The sequence below is a fragment of the Olea europaea genome, chromosome 5 (genome assembly GCF_002742605.1).
Source record: "Olea europaea var. sylvestris chromosome 5, O_europaea_v1, whole genome shotgun sequence".
NCBI lineage: Eukaryota > Viridiplantae > Streptophyta > Magnoliopsida > Lamiales > Oleaceae > Olea > Olea europaea.
In genome coordinates this window covers 11,974,942-11,995,535 of record NC_036241.1, presented here as the reverse complement: position 1 = coordinate 11,995,535, position 20,594 = coordinate 11,974,942, and the positions used below count along the sequence as shown (strand labels likewise).

At 32.5% G+C, this 20,594-nt stretch overlaps 1 protein-coding gene across 1 annotated transcript; it reads right to left on the bottom strand.

Annotated features, from left to right (window-relative positions):
* Positions 1–18,201: 18,201 nt before the first annotated feature.
* LOC111394661 lies at positions 18,202–20,052 on the bottom strand. The gene has a single exon (XM_023020584.1). The coding sequence runs from the start codon at positions 19,822–19,824 to the stop codon at positions 18,349–18,351; it is 1,476 nt and encodes a 491-aa protein (XP_022876352.1). The 5' UTR covers positions 19,825–20,052; the 3' UTR covers positions 18,202–18,348.
* Between the last annotated feature and the right edge of the window lie 542 nt (positions 20,053–20,594).

The window sequence follows — 20,594 nt, the reverse complement described above, 5'->3', positions numbered from 1 at the left end:
AACAAGAACAATTCTAACGAATGACATTTTTACAAAGGAAGAAAATGTTTTGTCCATACCTTTCTTGTGATCGAATTCTTTCACAATTAATTTGGCTTTATGTCTCAGCATTGAGCTATTATATTCAGTATCCATTTATGTATGGCAGCCATCTCTGCCTTGTGGTAACTTTACCAAGTCATTATATGGTTTCATGTAAATATTTCATCTCTTCTCACATGATTTCAATTCTCTTATTCTTTTGCTCCTATAACACAACTTCTTGGTCCTTTTATGGTTCTCTATCATCTTTAAGCATCGTATATTCATTAGTGGAAGCTTGCCATTCTCTGTTAGATCTCCTAACTGTAATCGACAGCGATGGTGATGTTACTTGCTCAATCTATTCAAGTTTATCCCATTATCAACTATAGGAATATTATCAATAAAGTCACCAATGTCTTCTTGTACAACTCGAAAGTTATTATTTTTGCAATTTGGTCCTTCAACTTTTCACTTCTTCCATTTTGGTCCCCAAACTTCTTAATTCGGTCTATTTTGTCCTTTAATTTGCACGGTGATTCTTCATTTTGAATTCTATATTATTGGTCCTTATCCTTCCAAATCCATGATATCTATATCCGATGTAAGTTCTGATAGCTTGCGATTTAGTCCCAAAACTTTCTAGTTATCAAATTTTTTTTTTCTCTTGAAACTCACGTAACTCATCCAATTGCCCCGACACTTCTTCCAATTGATCGATTGCAATACTTGATGATCTTCAAATCCCTGAATCAACCTCCAATTAAGCTCAAAATCACCACTTTTTGCACCAAGGTCGACCTCGATTTTCACCTACAAATCACATAATTTCACTGATTAGGTAGAAATTCGCTAAATTAATCATAATTTATCAAGATTAAATCCATAACTAAGTGTCTAAAACACACTTATCAATCGTCATGCGCTACACATGGACGAATGGATCCAGATGAATAAGGTTTGCTTCTCAACTTTGTGAGAATAGTCAACAAGTTCGTTTTCAAGAAATATAAAAATATCTGCTTCTATCAATTTTCTTGTTCACTAGATCCCATAACATGTACCCAAGTTCTTCGTTACCATAATTCAAGAAAGTACGTTATTTTTCGTCATCATCAATCTTAAATCTTTCATCTTTTAAGACAAAATTCTGTCCAGCATAGACTTTCTTACACTTTTTTTAAATTCTAAAATTCAATATTTTATGTCATTATTTTCCAACAAACATAAGATAAAGCTTTCATTATTGTACATGTTATATTCACTTATTGGATTGATGCCAATAAAAGTTCTAACTAGAATTGACAGATGAAATGACACGCCCCATTCCGAGTAACGCTAGTGGACTCAAAACGGACGTGAGCCGATGATAGATATCAACTCAAAGTTGGACTCACCATCATGGCTACTATTATATAATATAAACCTTTTTATAAATTATTTTAATTGAATTTTGGCATTATCTTCCTTGTAAATAGGATTATTTGACTTGTAATTCACTATGCATAATCCTAAAAATAACACAACGGAATAGAGATAAGCCGAAATTTCTACTTTTACTATGAAAATAACATGAAATGTACATATGGATGCAAAATACATATTAAGCCCGATATCTATCTACAAATGATGCAAAATCACACCTAAAAATGAACATGTATCCTAAAACGCTGACTACATGCTCTGTGAAATGAGTCACACTGGCAAACCTATCGTGTGGTTTTGACTCCAAAATTGAATGTTCAACTCCAAAAGACACTTGAAAACTCAATTGCTACCTGGTAAGAAAAATCATGAGAAAATATATAAATCAATAGCTCAGTGAGTGGAAAAATTCGAAAATAAATATACCTTTTCATTTATATATTTTATTGAAAATCAAGTTTACATCCTTTAACAGTTCATAGTATAACAGCATAAAATAATAATCAAGACGTAAGACATCCTTATTATACTGAAAAATATCATCTCATCGTCATGATATAAACATCAATTGAAATCTATACAACTATCTCATCACATCAAATATACTCGAAAATCCACAAAAAATGTATCATTTGACTGAAATCTGTAATAGATTCATACGCGTGTAGACTGTTCCTCGGGATAGTCATTCCCAACATGGGCCTTTGGCCCCTTCAGTAAATGAAAGCGGGTCTCAAAAACCTCTCATAATCCATTCTAGAATACGACCAAGGTCTCTCAATGAACTATATGTACACGATCAAGACCCCTTCATCCATAGTCAAGACCTCTCAGTATAGTATAAAACACGGTCAATGCCCTTCAATGACTTAAAAGAAGTATATAATCATGAGTACTTTTCTGATCGATTTCAATATCACATATGTCTCACACACTAAATCACAAATGTACCATATACAATCTTTGAAATTTCATTTGTATCATAATAAAAGATATTTTCCATAATAATTATATAATCGAACACATAATTGTACATAATGTAATATAATTAATTTATCAATAATTGAAAATATTTAAGTTTTTCCACTAACTTAATTATATACGCAAAATTAATTCGGTTGGTAGGCTGTTTCGATATTCGTATCGTCGCCTGAAATATGATATAATATTTAGATTAACAATTAACCATTTAAGAAATTTTGATAATTAGATAGGCAATACCAAAACTTAATCTTTTTATATTTAAGATATTTCTAAAGTTCCTTTAATCACTTAAGTTAATTTTTCTTTCATTTAACTTAATTATGTAGCTTATTATACTTAATTCAATAATGTTCCTTCGATAAAATTGAATTTAAACAACCAATTTGACAACCCTATACTTTAACACAACTTTTTACTTACATTTGAAATTGAAGAATTCAAGCTTATTAATAGAAAGCATTTATTTCTAATCACCTTGGCAACTTTCCCTATTTTTCTTTTCTTTTCTTCTTCTTCTTCTTCTTCTTCTTCTTCTTCCTCTTTTTTCTTCTTTCTTTCCTCTTTCCTCTTTCTTTCTTGCCTCGTTTCCTTTCTCAGTGTGTTGTGTGTGCTTTGTGCATGAATGGATTTGTATTTAATTGGATTGATATAAATCTTATCAATCCACCACCTTTATGATAATTGTATTGTTTTTGTTTGGTTCCTTCTTCCTTTTTTTTTTTTTTTTTTTTATAAATATGTTTGACTAACTTTTTTTTTTCTCTCCTTGAATTAAGGTATTACATGAAATAATATGTTTTGAAACGCATGGAAGTTTTGCAATCAATGCTATAATTAATTTTGTCCATTCTGTGATGCATGTTATTGAATTATAATTAACTTATATTAGCAAACAGAATATGGATATTTATATTGTAAATATCGTAGTGTATATGAATAACTTTTATACCCCTACTACCCTAGTCATTATGATTATTGGATCCTACGTAACTCAAATTCTTCCCTATAAGTATGGAATTTTGATTCTTAATAAAATACACAAGTTTATTGACTTCTCTATTTCGTTCTCTCTTTTATAACATGTCATCAACATGGTTGCTTAAGAATCCTTTTGCATGCACTTCTCTTCCACATCCCATAATCATTACAAGGTAGCCTCCAAATAATCATTACTTTGTAATAATTAGAAAGTCATTATGAAATATTTTTCTCAAGAGGCCGACTAAAGTTACGTGAATGAGATGGTGGCATTAGCTGCAAATTTGGATGAATACCACAACCATGAGGCTGAAGATAAAAATAACTTGATGGTACTTGTCATTTATGTGTTCGGTGGTTTAAGCAGAATATGTATTTTGATTATATTTGTATATTTGCTTTGAGAGATTTGTATGCTCTGAAATCTGTCAAGAAAATATATTTATTAAACTATCTTGTCTTATTATTTTTTTCTTTCTTCTTGTTTATTGTTCGATTAATACCATTAAATCAATTATTATGTTCATATTGTAAAATATTGTTACTTTTGAAGTAGCATACTATTATTAATATTCCAATTAGATTTTACTTGCTCCTGAAAAGTATAATTAAATAAAATCTAACATAAATTATGTTTACTCTTGAAGAGTAAATTCTTGCATAATTTATTATTTCAAATAATAATATGTTATTGCTCCTGAAGAGCATAATATTATGATTTTCAATATTTCAGAAGAATATTGATTTATTACTCTTGAATGAGCAATAATAAAATGTGAAGTGTTTTCAAAACAGCGAACATTCTGAATAATATATATTTCATTGTATCCTTGAAAAAACAAAAATTAAACAATTCAATTTTGGGTAATAATTTTTAAAGGAAAGTAATTTTCTATATTATTAATATTTAAGAATAATACTAATTCATCGCTCTTGAAGAGAAACAATAATTAAAGATAATGTGCACTTGAAGTAGCACATTTTCAAAGAATATATCATTTTGAATTCATCTTTAACCCTAAAGGAAAATATATAATTGATGTCATGAGGACAGTGATTAATTTCACTATTTGAATGATATATGATTATATAAACTTTAATCGAATTCTTTGAAATTAAATCATCGAATTATATCTTATATTAAACCAGAATTTCATTTTGACTTTATTATTTGGCATGATTAGTTGGATTATCATTGGATTAATAATGATACGAAATTAAAAACTCAAATAGATATTCAATTAAGAATTAGAAGATTTTTTGATTCAATCCTATATGACGTTTGTTCTCTTTCATGAAAGTTTTTCAATAACCATCACTAGCTAAAATGGATACAAAATTTCCTATGTTTTTTAAAATTAATCAGGGCGATAAATGGGGCCCCGTCATCTTCCACGTCGACCATTTAAATGTTATTTGTATCTAATAGACTTGATACATATACTTGATGGTTGCATGGTGTTCCCAATCTGAAATTTGTGAAATTACTGCTCAAATTTTAAATTATGAGCATAATTTTCAGATTATATAATCAAAACTATGTCTTGTTAATGCTAATGAGCATAAATTTCGACATTTTAATAAGTTTTAGGTGGGATATCGATAAATAATTTAACACTATTGTTTATTATACGCCTCCAATTAATTTAATTGAGAATAAAGTACTTCTCATTTTTTTTAGGAAATTCTATTATGCATCATGTTAACATCATAGTTCTCCTTATTATAATTGGCTTATAGTCAAAGTCTAAATTTTCTATCTAATTATTTTAATAGGGCAGTATATGTAAAATTGATCTACCATAATGCACTAGGATGAAAAATAAATAATGTTGAGAATAATTGCCTAGTTTGAAACCTTATCTCAAATGAGCGATATTTTATAACGCTGAAAAAATGATTGTTAATTTGATTGGACAATTCTCTCTGCATTAGGGGGAGGAATTAAGAAATTGAAAATAATGTATAAATGCATATCATCTAAATCCTTGCAAAATATCATTCGAACTAGAAGTTTGAAAGATAATTTATTTAGATGCATTTATTGATCAAAAGAGATAAATAATATTTTATGCACCAGTTTTAAATGCTCTAACATGAATTGACGTCCTATGAGGATAAATTGCTAGCATTATATTTACTATATCAATGACATGCCTGAAAGCGTGATAATGTTCGATTTTAATACAAAAAATCTTCAAACGAAAATGGAGTAATTAGCAAAGATGGTCTCGTTAAAGAGGCATATATTCTTGATGAGTATTAAGACATTATAAATTATAATACCTTAGAAGATGTTTAGGTACCTGATATATTAAAAATTGAGATATCTCAATAAGTTATATCAGTATAGAGAAAGAAATAGAATCGAAGAGAAAAAATTTGTCAGCAATATTTTTGCACGTGATGTACCGCATCATATTATGAATAGCAAGGATATCGAAATAAATTCATCATTGATCGAAGTAATGATTGACCAAATAAAATGGACGCAATCCTAGTGAAATTGAACTTACTGGAGAAACTTGAAATTTTTGGATCTACGGTCTGAACACCTAAAAGTGTATACTTATACGAAATGAAAATGAAAAAATAAAGTCGTAACATGAAATGTACAACTCTTTACATAATAAATGTCGTGAATACTTGTATAAATAGATAAATTATCATGTGGTGGATGTAATTGCAGGTTTCTACCTTGTTAACATGACAATGTATGAAATTTGATATGCATATGATAAATGTGATTATAATTAACTCATCTTATATAACTTTAATATTATCCTCAAAGGATTTAATGCCTGAAGCATAATTTAGGTGATCTTATCATGAGGAGGAGTAAATATGGATGTACTCTTTTTCCCTTGGTCAAGATTTTGTTCCATTGGGTTTTTCTGGTAAAGTTTTTAACGAGACGACTTTTATAGCATACTCAAAATAATTATGTACTTTTTCCCCTTCATTGTGATTTTTTTCACAAGGTTTTTCTTAATAAGGTTTAAATGAGGCATATTCTTTAGTAATGACGTCCTTAATCTACAAAGTGGTTACCCTCAAAAGGTATGCTCCTATATGTACGAGGCTCCCAAAAAGATCAACAAATGTTATTTTTTGAATCATCATGTTACTACAGTTATCAAATGTTAATAAAATGTCTTATGAAGATGGTATTATTTGAAGACTATACAAGACAACATGAGACATTTTACCAAATTTGCAATATTAAAGACATTAATGTATAAGGCAATGACGAATTAATACAAGAATTGAAATTAAGAGGAGTAGCTATACCCTTTTTTCCTCGATCAAGTTTTGTTTCACCAAATTTTCTTGACAAGGTTTTAACGAGACAACATTTTATTACTCCAAATTTTTTGAACTTTTTTAATATGTTGGCATTTTTGTTCTATCGGTTTTTTGTCAAACAATATTTCAATGAGATAGTTATTATGTAAATAGTCATTTAAGGGGAAGTATTGTAAATATCGTAGTATTCATGAATGACTTTTATACCCCTATAGCCCTAATAATTATGACTGTTGTATCCCTAGTAACTCTAATTATTCCTATAAATATGGATCATTGATTCTTAATAAAATACACAAATTTATTGACTTCTTTATCTTGTTTTCTGTAGTTTATAACAATTTAGTGCTTATTCGATATCATATTTTATGGGGAAGAATACATAATTGTCAACTTTTAAATATACACTTTCAAATTTGATAAACATTTGAAATTATTTTAAAAATCAAATATTATTAATTAAATAGGTTAAGGTCACAATATTATACAATTTATGGTCAATTGCATATTCATCACAATTACAGAACGTCATACTCACAAAGTACATATTTTTTTAGTCACAACTTTTTTATCGATTACAATATATCAAATTAATTGGTCACAATTTATTTTTGAATCACAAATAAAAATTTTTATAGGACACAAATTATTTTTGGTTCACAAATTATTAAATTAATTAGTCACAACTACCCTCAGCTTATCACAAATTATCCTTCATCCATCCTATTTCATCCCACCCCCAACAAACAAATGGCGGCACAACCCAATATGTCGTCACTGCCTAAGATCCACAACCCACCACTACCAATACCGCCACAACCATTTGTAACGCACCACCGCTACAATAGTCGTCGCTATTGCCTACACCACAACCCACCGTCATTGTTGTCATCACCTGCCCCACAAGCCATCGCTGTCACCACCACCACCGCCACAAACCACCATTGCTTCTTTAAATCCATCATTTCTATATTGAAATGTGGAAGCAGAATTATCCATAAATTAAAAAAATTCTTTAATTCAATAATCAAGATTGGTTAAATGTTTACGTGTGTGTTATATCAAGAATAAATGATTCGAATTTTTACCTAAATTTGATGGTCAATTAACGAATTAATTCTAAATCACAATCTTTCAGTATTTTGGATAACAACTTTCAGCTTTTAATTTCAAGAACTTGATACTTTAAACCTCAAGGTCATTTATGGTATTTACCAAAGTCAAGACTACACTGATAGGTAGACACCTTCTTTTAATTAAATTAAAAAACTAATTCTTGAATTGGACAATTGAATAAAATGAGAAAATAATTATTTTATCTTTCAAAATTTGAATACTATGGAATTATGTATAATGATTATTTTACAATTTCATAGGATGTTTATGTTCCATCTAATCTTTATTTATAGGATAGAATAGTTCCAATCCTTATATAATAATAATTTCGCATTCAAATAAAAGCTCTAATTAAAATTCAAGTAGGAGTTTTAATTAAAGTCTAAATCTAATTAGTTTATATTTAATTACATCTGTAGTCATAGAACTTCAATTACAATTATAATTAAGTTTACAACTTTCATAGTATTTACAACTAAGTAAAAAACTTTTTTTGTAATTACAATTATGCTCGAAACTATTATAATAGCCGTAATTAAGTTCCAATACTTTATAGAGCTACCACAGGGACATGATCGGACATACATTATCTAAACTCCAATAATTAGATAATGTTTAGTCTATCCCAAACCACCTAATCTAATTATTAGTCTTTGCTTTTTTCACTAAAGGTAAAAGACTAAACTCTTGGAATATATAAGATCACAGAGGCCAATAAATCTGTAATATTTTCTTCTGACTTTTCATATATGTATTTTATCCCAATCCGATAATTAGCTACTAGCATAAATAATCGTTTTACCCTTTTAATTATTCTCACTAATTTTAGTATCATTTTCTTCAATGGTCATGTAAGCTAATCATAGATGTCGAAATTTAGCCATTGCTAAACACTGAGCTCGAATTTTTAACTGTTCAACAGAAAATTCTTAAGTAGTCACTTACCCTTTTTCAGAGTACGGTTCTCGACACAAATTCATGTTCTTCACTTCACTCATTCTCAAGCTCCCAACTCATCGAATTATTTGACCAATCAAATTGATCTCACACGTTGATGAATCAAAAAACCATTAAAATCATGTAAAGATATACATACCTTATCAAGAGTTTTAGATAAAATAAACGGGGTCAAGTGAAATTTAATTCTCCTTACGATCATGCTATACAATTAAACTCAACACGTGGTCCATTCAGTATTCCCCAAATTTACTTGTGTCATCTTTAACTATTTCTGTTATAAGGACAAATTACAAATCTCAATGGTGAATTGGTCAACACAAAAAACTTCTGGTACAAAGTGTCAATTCTTATACATTGGTTGTAAACAAATAATTTATTATCAAAATATAAGTTGTGTCACATTGTACTACTCAACGCAAATACCCAACTTATATTATCACATTTGATCGTAGATACTTTAATTCGCATGCTCAATAATAAATAAATGCAATAAATAAATAAAATTACAATTTATTTATTATAAATTATTATTTTATCATAGCAAAATATATTTTATATGCGTGTAACCCAACATTCTACAGCCACAAGAACCGCTTATAACGTCGTCACCACCATATCCACATCCACATCAAATGCAAAATTGCCACCTCCACCAAGCCACAACCACCAATAGTACCACCACAACATCACACCGCCACCATCTCCACCTCTACTTCACCTATAACTTACCTACGATTGCCAGATATGTAGCCATTCGACAACCGCCTTGGATCCCCAACTCTATTTACACAACTTGGCTAAAAAGTAGTTCGTGCAGAAAATTTTCATCCAAATTTGAAAAAAGCAAGACTTGTCATTGGAACACCATCAACTGTAATGCCACCACCAGCAACCTCCAGATCCGTAGTTATCTGTAGAGATAGAGACAAAGTTGAAAGTTCCAATACACGAAATGAGCTTATTGGCGACAACCAGTAGCAAATCAGTTTGATTGTCGATGCAATCGTCGATGATGGAGACATGGTCTTCCATTTGTAGAGAAAAATGGTAAAAATGGTAAGAGAGAATATATGATATAATCTAATTTTAATGGGTTAATTTCACAAACGGTCATTGAACTATAGAGAAAATTACAAAACGGTCACTGAAGTTTAAAACTTTCAGTAACAGTCATTTAAGTTTTGAGACGCTTTAAAAAATGGTCACTGAAATTTAAAAACTTACAAAAGCGGTCACTGAAGTTTAAAAACTTTCAGAAATGGTCATTGAAGTTTAAAAACTTTCAGAAACGCTCACTGAAGTTTTTCTTCTAGCTTTTTGGGCTACTTTTAACGACAACTTTTCTATCATTTTTGACCATCGATACCACCAAATTTTGATACCATTGAAAATCCCACAATGTCCTCTTCCATTACTACCCAAAATCTTCCCATAACTTCAAGGAATTTGATCGAAAAATTGCCAAAAAATATCTGAAAATCTGCCAAAATCTTCAGATTTTTGGGCGATTTTTGCGGCGATTTTCCTGTGAATTCCGACCACCAAACCGGTTAATTTTGGGTGGTAATTGAAGAGAAGATTGTAGGCTTTCCAACAGTATTAAAATTCGACAAAATTGATGGTCGGAAGTTGCTGCAAAAGTCGCCCAAAAAATAGAAAAATTTGCCCAGATTTTTGCCTTTCCGGGTAGCCAACTTTGTGAGTTTATTCCGGCAGAATCTTTTGGAGTTTGGGGATATTTTTCATGGTAATTGAAGAGGACATTGTAGGCTTTCCAACGGTATCAAAATCTGATGGTATTGGTGGCCGGAAGTTTCCGAAAAGTTGCCTCAAAGTAGCCCATAAAATCTGCCCAGATTTTCGCCTTTTCGGATACCCAATTTTGTGGGTTTATTCCTGCCGAATCCTTTGAAGTTTGGAGGAGATTTTTGATGATAATTGAAGAGGACATTGTAAGCTTTTTAACGGTATCAAAATCCAGTGGCATTGGTGGTCGGAAGTTGTCGAAAAATTGTCTCAAAAGTAACCTAAAAAATCAGCCCACATTTTCGCCTTTTTAGGTAGCCAATTTTGTGGGTTTATTCTGGCCAAATCCTTTGGAGTTTGGGGGGGTATTTTGGATGGTAATTTAAGAGGACATTGTGGGCTTTCCAACGGTATCAAAATTCGGCAATTTTGGTGCCCGGAAGTCGTCGAAAAATTGCCACAAAATTGGCCCAAAAAATCTGGATAGAAATTTCGATTTTTTGGGTGAATTTTGCCACGATTTTCTGGTCGAATCCCTTGGAACTATGGGGAGATTTTGGGTGGTAATTGAAGAGGACATTGCGGTCTTTCCAACAATATCAAAATTTGACGGTATCGGTGATAAGAAGTGACCGAAAAATTACCGCAAAAGTAGCCCAAAAAACTGAACTTTCAGTGACCATTTCTGAAAGATTTTAAACTCCAGTGACCATTTTTGAAAGCGCCTGGAAACTTAAGTGACCGTTACTGAATGTTTTAAACTTCAGCGACCGTTTTGTAATTTTTGCCTAAGTTCAGTAACCATTTGTGAAATTAACCCAATTTTTAATAAATAATTTAATTATAACCTGATTTGTACGATTCTTGAAATTGAAAGTTAAAATCCATGTTTCTTCGTAATTTCCTCTTCCTCTTTTCCTAAGAATATTGAACCTAAAAAAATCATACATGACTGCAAATAGGGTTGGCAATGGGCTCGGCTCGGCCCTTAATGCAACGAGCTCGACTCGTGGGCTCGCCTATTTTTTTTTTAAATAAAGAATAGAGTTTTAAAAATAAAAAGTGTTAAAAAATACAAATAATTTAACGAAAATAAGTTTTTATTTTTTTTATTTATATCATATTGTAATTTGTAATACTTTTTATAAACTATAAAATATTTATATAATGAAAACGAATTATTTTTTGAAATACATTTACAAAAAATATATTTTTTTGATTTCTTTTTAAAGTTAATAAAATGTAAACCATTCTCCTTTATCTGAGCTTGGAACCGGCTACATTAATTTTAAGTAGGCGGAGTTAAAAATTGTATACGAACAACTTGTTGTAACGTGTACAATTTTTTAAAGAAAATTAAATTTAACGATTAAAAAATAAAAAAAATTGATTAATATAATTAAATCAAATATCACTTACCTAACGACATGCAATTTCAGCGTATTTATCTTGTAGTCGAAAATGAGCGTCCTGCCAATCCTTCACACAAATTAATGCTTCCAAAATATTTTCTTTCAGTCGGCTCCTGACATCGGTCAAAACCCTTTTACCTGCACTAAAAGAAGACTCCGAAGCAACAGTGCTAACCGGAGGTGTCAATAGATCTTTCGCAATTGTAGAAACAATGGGTCAACGTCTTTCATACTTTTCCCAGAATTCAATTACTTCTTCTGAAATTTTTTTAATTGTTTTGTCTGTTGGCATATTATGATTGAAATAATCAATTAATTCGGCAGGTATTGCATTTTGAGTTTCGGCCGATGTTTGATGAGATGCAGATGTAGATGACATGACACTAGATGAACACATTGCAGTTGTATCATATCTAAATGTATTAATGCCCTGAAATAAATTCATTATTTCCGCGACATCTTTTTCAGTTTCAGCAGAAGGAGTAGGTGCAGCAGGGATATCCGACTAACATTCGCACCCATTCTTTCCGCATATAAATCATACATTCCACATAATGTTTACTCTAAATTCTTATAGGTGATAGGTGTATCAAGTATTAAAGTTTTATTGATTTGATTAATTACGTATTTAGTTCCCGAAATATTATATCGGGGGTCCATTGCGCATGTTAAAAGAAATAATATAGGCAGTTCTTCCCAATATTTTCTAAACTTTAATTCCATAGCAATTAAAATTTCACTAAAAGCAGGATCATTTTTATATTTATGGAATGTTCTTGCAATTATATAAAGGCGTTCAAGTACCATACAGCTTGTGGGATAATAAACGCTGGATAAAATCTTTGTGGTCTCATAAAAAGATGTCAAAAATCGTTTAACTTTCAAAACTAAAATCCAATCGGATTCATTTAACATACCATCGTCATCACTTTTAACATGTCTATTGTTATAAAAGTCAGTTATTAAATTTTTGAAACCTTCACATGATTTTAATAACAAGTATGTAGAGTTCCATCTATGACCTACGTCGCTAATAAATGTTTTAGCAGTCATCACCCCTAATTCGGCACAAAAATCTTCAAATACTTGTTTTCTACTAGGAGAGATCGTAATATATACTAATACATTCCTAATCCTTTGAAGTTCATCCTTTATATGTTTTAAACCATCTTACACAATTAAATTCAAGATATGACACACACAACAAATATGAAACAAGTACCTACCAAAATCAGGTTGAAGTGTCCTACACAATTTATCGATAACTATCTTATTAACACTAGCATTATCAAAAGTAAAAGATCGAATTTTAGTCTCACAATGATATTCTCTAACAATACTGATAATAGCATTATATATATTATTAGCATTATGAGGAAATTCAATAATTCTAAAAGCAATAATTTTCTTATGCATGCACCAAAGTGGGTCTATATAGTGTGCGGTTGTAGCTATATATGCTCTTTTATTAACCCCTTCCCATGAATTAGAAATTAAGGATATAACACCCCCATATTGTTGCAAATCCATAATTAATTGTTATTTTGAATTATTGAAATAATTTATTGTATCGGCATGAAGAGTGTTTCGACTTACCCCAACGTACCTCGATTTTAGATATTCTTTCACGAACGAGATGAAGTGTTGGTTGTCTGCAACAGCCAGAGGCAACTCAGTGGTGGCAACAAATTTCACCATTCCGGTTCGAGTATCGTCCTCCGAATACACCCACGTGGATATGGGTGAAGTTGTAGAACCGGTGCCTGGACTGCCAAATTGCAATTGTGTTTGATCAGCTGGAAGAAGTCCATGTCTGGCTGCACATGATTTGTAGTGGCGGTTGAGATGAGTGGTACCAATTCCTTTTTGCCATGCCAATCTTTGTTGGCAGTATTTACATACTGTTTTAGATTCTGCAAGGCCATCAACGACTTTTCTCATTGAAATCAACTTAAAGTGATCCCAACATTTTGCTTATTTTTTGGCATTTCGCTTTCCCCTCGCATCTGAGATATTTAATTGCTTTTCTTCATCTTCATGTTCCGCTTCGTGAACGTTAATATCATCCAAATCAATTGGATTGTGGCTTCACTGACCGTGAATGTGAACATCTTCAAGTATCGGTATGTCATTTAGACCGGCAAATTCATTTGGAAATTGACTTTGCGGCGTCCTAGGCGATTCTCCATGATGTAGCTCACATCCTGTATCGAACAAGCTCTCAACAAATGAACGTTGATCCATTTCTGTGATTGTTTATGATGAAATCTTGACTAAATGAATATAAATGTAGTGAGATTGTGAGAATTGAGAATTGGATGAATTGAAATTGTAACTAATAAACTGTAAAAATTGAATTGATATTGTATATTTTGTAGCACAAGAGAGTAAAAATTCGATAATTGATATAATAAAAGAGAGTTGAGAGGGTTGTAATCTTGGAAGAGCAATTGATATGAAAAAAATCTTTGGGAGAAGTGGGTATTTATAGTAGAAAAAGGGGAGGGGGAATAAAAAAAAAAATTCAGTGACCAAACGGTCACTGAACTCACTGAATAAAAGTTCAACGACCAGAACGGTCACTGTTGAAAAGTGACCAAAACGGTCACTGGCTCGACGAGCCACGAGCTCGGCTCGTGGCTCATTATTTTTAACGAGCCGCTTGTGGGCTCGCCCACGAGCTGCTCGTCTAAATGGCGAGCCGAGCCCGACGAGGCTCGCTCAGCTCGTGCTCGGGCTCGTGATTTCACGAGTCCGAGCCACCCACGAGCCTCTTTTCCACGAGTCGAGCCGACGAGCCGCGAGCTGACTCGGTCCAATTGACATCCCTAACTGCAAATTTGACATGGGGGCTCCCAGCCCAAATTTGGGCTTTGTAAATTAGGGAATTTCACAAAAGTATAACTAAATAGGCTGAGGAACGATTTGATCAAATTATAAATATATGAACGTGTCATCGACACACAATGTGTTTTTAAAATTTTCAAAAAACTTTTTGTATCAAACAAGAATATAAGGTATATTTGATTGCAAGTATGAAATTTACATTGAAAGAAAATAAATTTTAGATAATTAATTGTCTAGAATTTATTTGCATTAAAATTGTCAATTAAATGCATTTGATTGATATAATTTTCAATTTAGAAAATGTTATACTTGTCTATTTTTTATCGGTGGATAGATAACAGAGATATGATATAGATGAGAGAGAAAGAGAGAGAATTACCAAAAAATAAAAATCTACTTCCCCTAAAGAATATATATATATATATATATATTAAAGAAAAATATGGTGATGTGACCAAAAGTATGAAAATGTTTTGTATGAAAAATATCAATTGAACCGCACAAAAGTGAGATTTGGATAAAATATGACGTTTTTGATGAAAAATATTAGCAATCAAACGCAACTTTATATTTTTTGTTTGTATCTTTCTTTGTGCTCTATTTAAATTTATCTTTTCTAAATTTACTTTTAAGACTTGTTAATTGGGCTGTGACTAAGAAAAAGTTGATTTCTCCTTTTCATCTTTTTGAAATAAGATAAGAGACTAAACATTAATCTCAATAAGTTTCTCATCTTCTGCAAATATAGCAAGTAGGTCCGAACAATTTATTTGGAGCAAGTGGGTCCCTTTCAATTTTATCGATGAAGATATTTTTTAGATTTAATTTTATTTTGCCCTTTTTTAATTTTTAGTTAATTTAAAATAAGGACACTAAGTAAATGTCACGTTATAGTGCCACGATCAATAAAAGTGCAACATATCATTAATGTTGTCTGTAAATGGGCAGAGACGGATCCAAAAATTGGATCCAGGACCGGATTACAAAATTTCAAATCGGGCTACTATACGAAATTTCTTTTTTACAAATAAAAAACTAATTTTTTACCAAAAAAAGTAAAAAATACCTTAAAAAAAGCTTTTGGATCTGAGTGTGGGGACTATAGCCCAACCCCCTAAATCCGTCTATGTAAATGGGGACAGATTAGGAAGCAAATTTGGAATTGAAATTTTCTGACAATCCTCCAGCTGAACATTTGTGTCCCACACGATGTATACATAAACAAAATTGATGTATTCCAAGGTCAACACACCAAACCAACGCATGTACAGCTTGGCGACACACCGCCTTCTAGTTCGAGGTTAAAACTTTAATTTTAATTAAATTAAGGTTTAATAATTAATTTTAACAGCATATTTTATAGAATTCGCAATTTTTTAACTACATATTTTATCTTTTTTTTAAAATCAAAATAGACTAAAAACTAAAAATTTGCAATTGTATAATTATCATTAATGAGGAAATTATATAAATTTATGTATAATAGTTACATGATCCTCTTATGTACGTCATATGTAACTCTTGCAACGTATGGTTCTGTCCGAAAATCAAGACCTTTCATTTCCTTTGACTATTCTAGGCTCTATTCTTTTTCTTTTTGGGTGATGAACTACAATATGGAAAACGATAAACATGAGGAAGAATCACACCCTCTATAATAAAAGTAAAGTAAAAATATTATGAAACTATATTGTACTTATTAATCAATGTTTATCAAAACTGAACTAGATTGACGTATTCAATTGAAAAATTAATAATCGACCTGGTTAGAGGCCGCTGACTAGGTCACACACGAACCGATAGATTCATAGCTAAATCCAACTAATTCACATTAAAATTTGTTTTATTTATCATTAAATTTTTTTACCACCGAATCTACTTCAACTTATTGTTTGATACTTGGCTCTTTACATTTTCACAATCAATTTTCAGGTTGTTTCTAAAACATTGTACCCAATTTGAGAGATGGTACTCCGAGACTAAATTTGTACAGATGTATTTCAAGGTTGATTATCAAATTACTTTTTCTTAATAAGTTGAGGATGTAACTAATATTTAAACCATAGATTGATGACCAATGTTTCAAATTGGTAAGAATTGAGTTGAAGAAGTGTGAAATGGCGTAAATTGGTGGGGGTACCAAGGGAATAGAAAAATGAAAAATTCAAACTTGAACCAAAAGATTAGCAATGGAAGGTGGGGCCCTTGATAGAGAGAAGATGTACGCTTGTCTATGGAAATTTCAGCTCCTATGCTTATCGTCCAACCTTTTTTTTTCTATGCTTTGGCCAATTATTGGTCAAAATTAGGGAGAATTGCAGCTAGGGTGTCGAACTTTTTAAATTAGTGTAGATTATACCCAAATCTTTCATATTTGCAGTTAGGATCTCAAACCTTTCATCTCAATTACAGCTATAGGACATGTGCATGGAATCTGTCCATTTGATCGTTAGTTGATCAAAAGTCAACGATTTGAGTAAATTATACCATATAAAATAATCAATTAAAAATTAAAAATAAAGAAATTAGAAAAAATTATATTTGGTCAAATTATTGACTTTTGGTCAACAGACGATCAAATGAATGAATTCCGTCCACGTGTCCTCCAATTGCAATAAAGATGAAAGGTTCGGGATCCGAATTATAAAAATAAAATATTTGAGTATAATTTGTAACAATTTGAAAGATTTGAGACCCCAACTGCAATTCTCCCTCAAAATTTAATTTGTGTTCAAGTCTTGGCTTGACTAGAGCTTAAGATTAATGTATTTTTGTACATGTCAACCTCAGACAATATCTTAGGATAACAGCGAAAGGAGCATTCGAATATGTGACGTTTTTACTTGCAGATGGTTGTGTCTCAACTTCTGCTCTTTACTTTTTATCAATAACTATCCTTCCGATGTTTTCGTAGAGATGAAAAAGAATATACGAAATCGATTCTCGATTGACATCATAGTTCATCTATTACCACTCTTAACTCTTTAAGAATTTAGAGGTGGACGCGATTATATTGCAATTAGATATACGGTGCATGTTATAAAAGAAGGGACTCAATACTTTTTTGAAGATTCGAGAAATAGTAGAAAGACTAGCAAAAGTTACAAGTAATTGAACTTGTATATGCCATTTCACTGTGTTTTCTTATATCAAAAGCTCTATTTAGCTTCCGTTTGTGAAGAATTTGTAAATGATTTAATTTTTAAATGTACGATACTTGTGATTTCATTGAAACGTGTGGTTAAAAATTAATTAATACTTATTTAAGTTATTAATTTTTATGTAATTCTATTGCCTTAAATAACTACTACTATGAATAGCAGTAATCTGTTTAATTTTCCTTACCAGACATACCATAAACCAACCAATGTGGAAATAACAAAAATGGAAGAAAATCCATGCAAGATTGAAAAGATAATTGTATCCAGAACTGAGAATTTCAATTAGAACAAAGTAAAAAGTGCAAAAATACACGGTAGTCTATTAAACACTGAAATTATTTCTTCATAAATTCAAATCCTATATTACAGCATGATAATCACAAACCTTAAAATCAACCCCTGCTGCTTCCAGATTCAACGCTGCCGGCCGATCTCAATTCTGCAGCTACTGTCGTTGCTTGATATTGAGTCTGTTGAACTTGCGGTGGCGCCCCGATTACTCCTCCCGGCGCTGCTGTGTACATCACCTGTCTACCAATTCCGCCCTCGTACGCCACCTGCGGGTAACCCGCCTCCGTCACAATCCCAACTCCTCCGCCACTGCCTGTGGTTGTGGGTCTCACCATCCCGTAGCCTTCGGAATACCCAGTTAACTTCTGCGGCGGCAGGGTCGATGGCGCTGCCGCCATGGATGGCACGGCTGCCTGTGGTGGTGGTGGTATTGATGTCATGACGTTGTATACTGGTGGTTGGTCACGGTAAACCTCCGGTGGAATCTTTTGGACAGCGTAGTATCCCTGGCCGTTAGGTCCACTCACGGGCCTCACCATCGGAGGCCCGTGATATGCACCCGCTGCTGGACCGGGGATAATGTAAACTTGATGTTCCGTGTTCAGAGAACTTGCCGGAAATACGCCTCTGCCGCTGACCTGCTTCTCTGGCCAATACCCAGTAGGCATTGGAACGCCTCCCGGCATAGTGACCGGTGTCACTTTCTCCTGCACCTTATAGTATTCTCCGCCAGTGAATCCTCCGGTGAGATTATCATCGCTCTTTTTTTTATATATCCCTTGTTGCTCTTCAAGCTTCAGCCTATGCAGATCTTGAATGTGCTTCTGGATCGGATCTGATCCGATCAACTTCTCCTCTAAATTTGTAACAGCAGGATCCTCCCTCTCCTGAACCTTTTTCGTCGTTGGAGGCGGTAGAGGCACCATTCCATTTCCTTTCTCCAAGCCAAATAAGAAATCCACATTATTGTTCGGTGGCGGTGGCTTAGGCAAAACAGTCACGGCCTCCGCCGCCACCGCAGCTGCAGGCGGAGGTGAAGCCGCCAGTACAAGCCCCGTGTTCAACGCCTCCACAAACCTCTCCTTTTCCGATTTCACCTCATCCGATCCAAAACTCCTCGCTGAAGAATTCAAACTCCCACGCGGATTCGAAAAAATAAACAGCCTTAGCCTCGCAGGTTTTGGAGAAATCCTGTACAGCCGATCATACTCATGCATCATATGCTCCAAATCATCATCATTCGTAACCGAGATCAAAGCGTCCAGATCTTCACCAGGAAACTGATATTTAAACGAAATATTATCATTATCACACAAAGCAATCAGCTTCGAAAGCAGAGACCCAAATTTGATGTTTCGATCAACTGCCAAGATTTTGGTCTCACCCCCGACATAAGATAACAGGTTGTCATGAGGACGAGGGTGGATTTTTCCGCCATAACTGCACATCAACTTGACTTTGTAATTTATTGGCATCTGCCCATCCTCCCATGGCGGTGGGTTTTCGAATTCGATTTCTCGGGATCGTGGCGATGAGTCGCCGGATTCCGGGTACGAATTGTACGAGTGATTCTCCATCGATAGTGGGAAAAGAGTTTGTATTAGATTTGGATAGTTGTGATTTTCGAGGAGAAATCTCAGTATTTGTTATGGTCCATTTGAGTCTTCTGGGCTGTTACATACTAGGAGGCCAGATTTTATTTTTGTTAGAAGCCCCTACGGTGGACTGATTTTTTGTGCAATTTTGTTGAGATGGCAATAGATGACGTAAGTGATGATTTTGATCAAGCGCAAGCAGTTAAAGTTGAGTGGCGTCGGAGAATTTGTGGGGGCCACAAGGGGTGGGACCAGCAAGGTCATTGATTAAGGGGAAATTTTTTTTTAGAGATCACCCAACTTCAATTAGTTTTGTTTTGATAACTAGATTTACATTTGTGTTTCAGTTAAACATTTCGTGTACGTAATTCATCTGTAGTGCAACCAAACATTTGTGTGGCATTAAATCAATAGATTTACTAATAAGTAGGGATGACAAAATGTCCCATCCTAACCCGTCCATGAGGGAGCACAAATTCCTCGATTAATTGAGAAATTTGGATGGAGATTCAGAACGTTGTTCTTGTCCCAACGCACATTTTTATTTATTTTTATGTTTTAAAACTTTAAATCGTATTTTAAGCAAATAAAAGTAGAAGTACATGAAATAAACAAATTTTTAATCCCCGTCTAGTTTTCATTGCTACTAACAAGAAAATTGAGTGAATAAATTGTAAATTATATATCTGTTTTTTATTTTTTTATTTTACTTTTTTTCTTTGACAAATTAGTTGCTAATATGGAAATTAAGC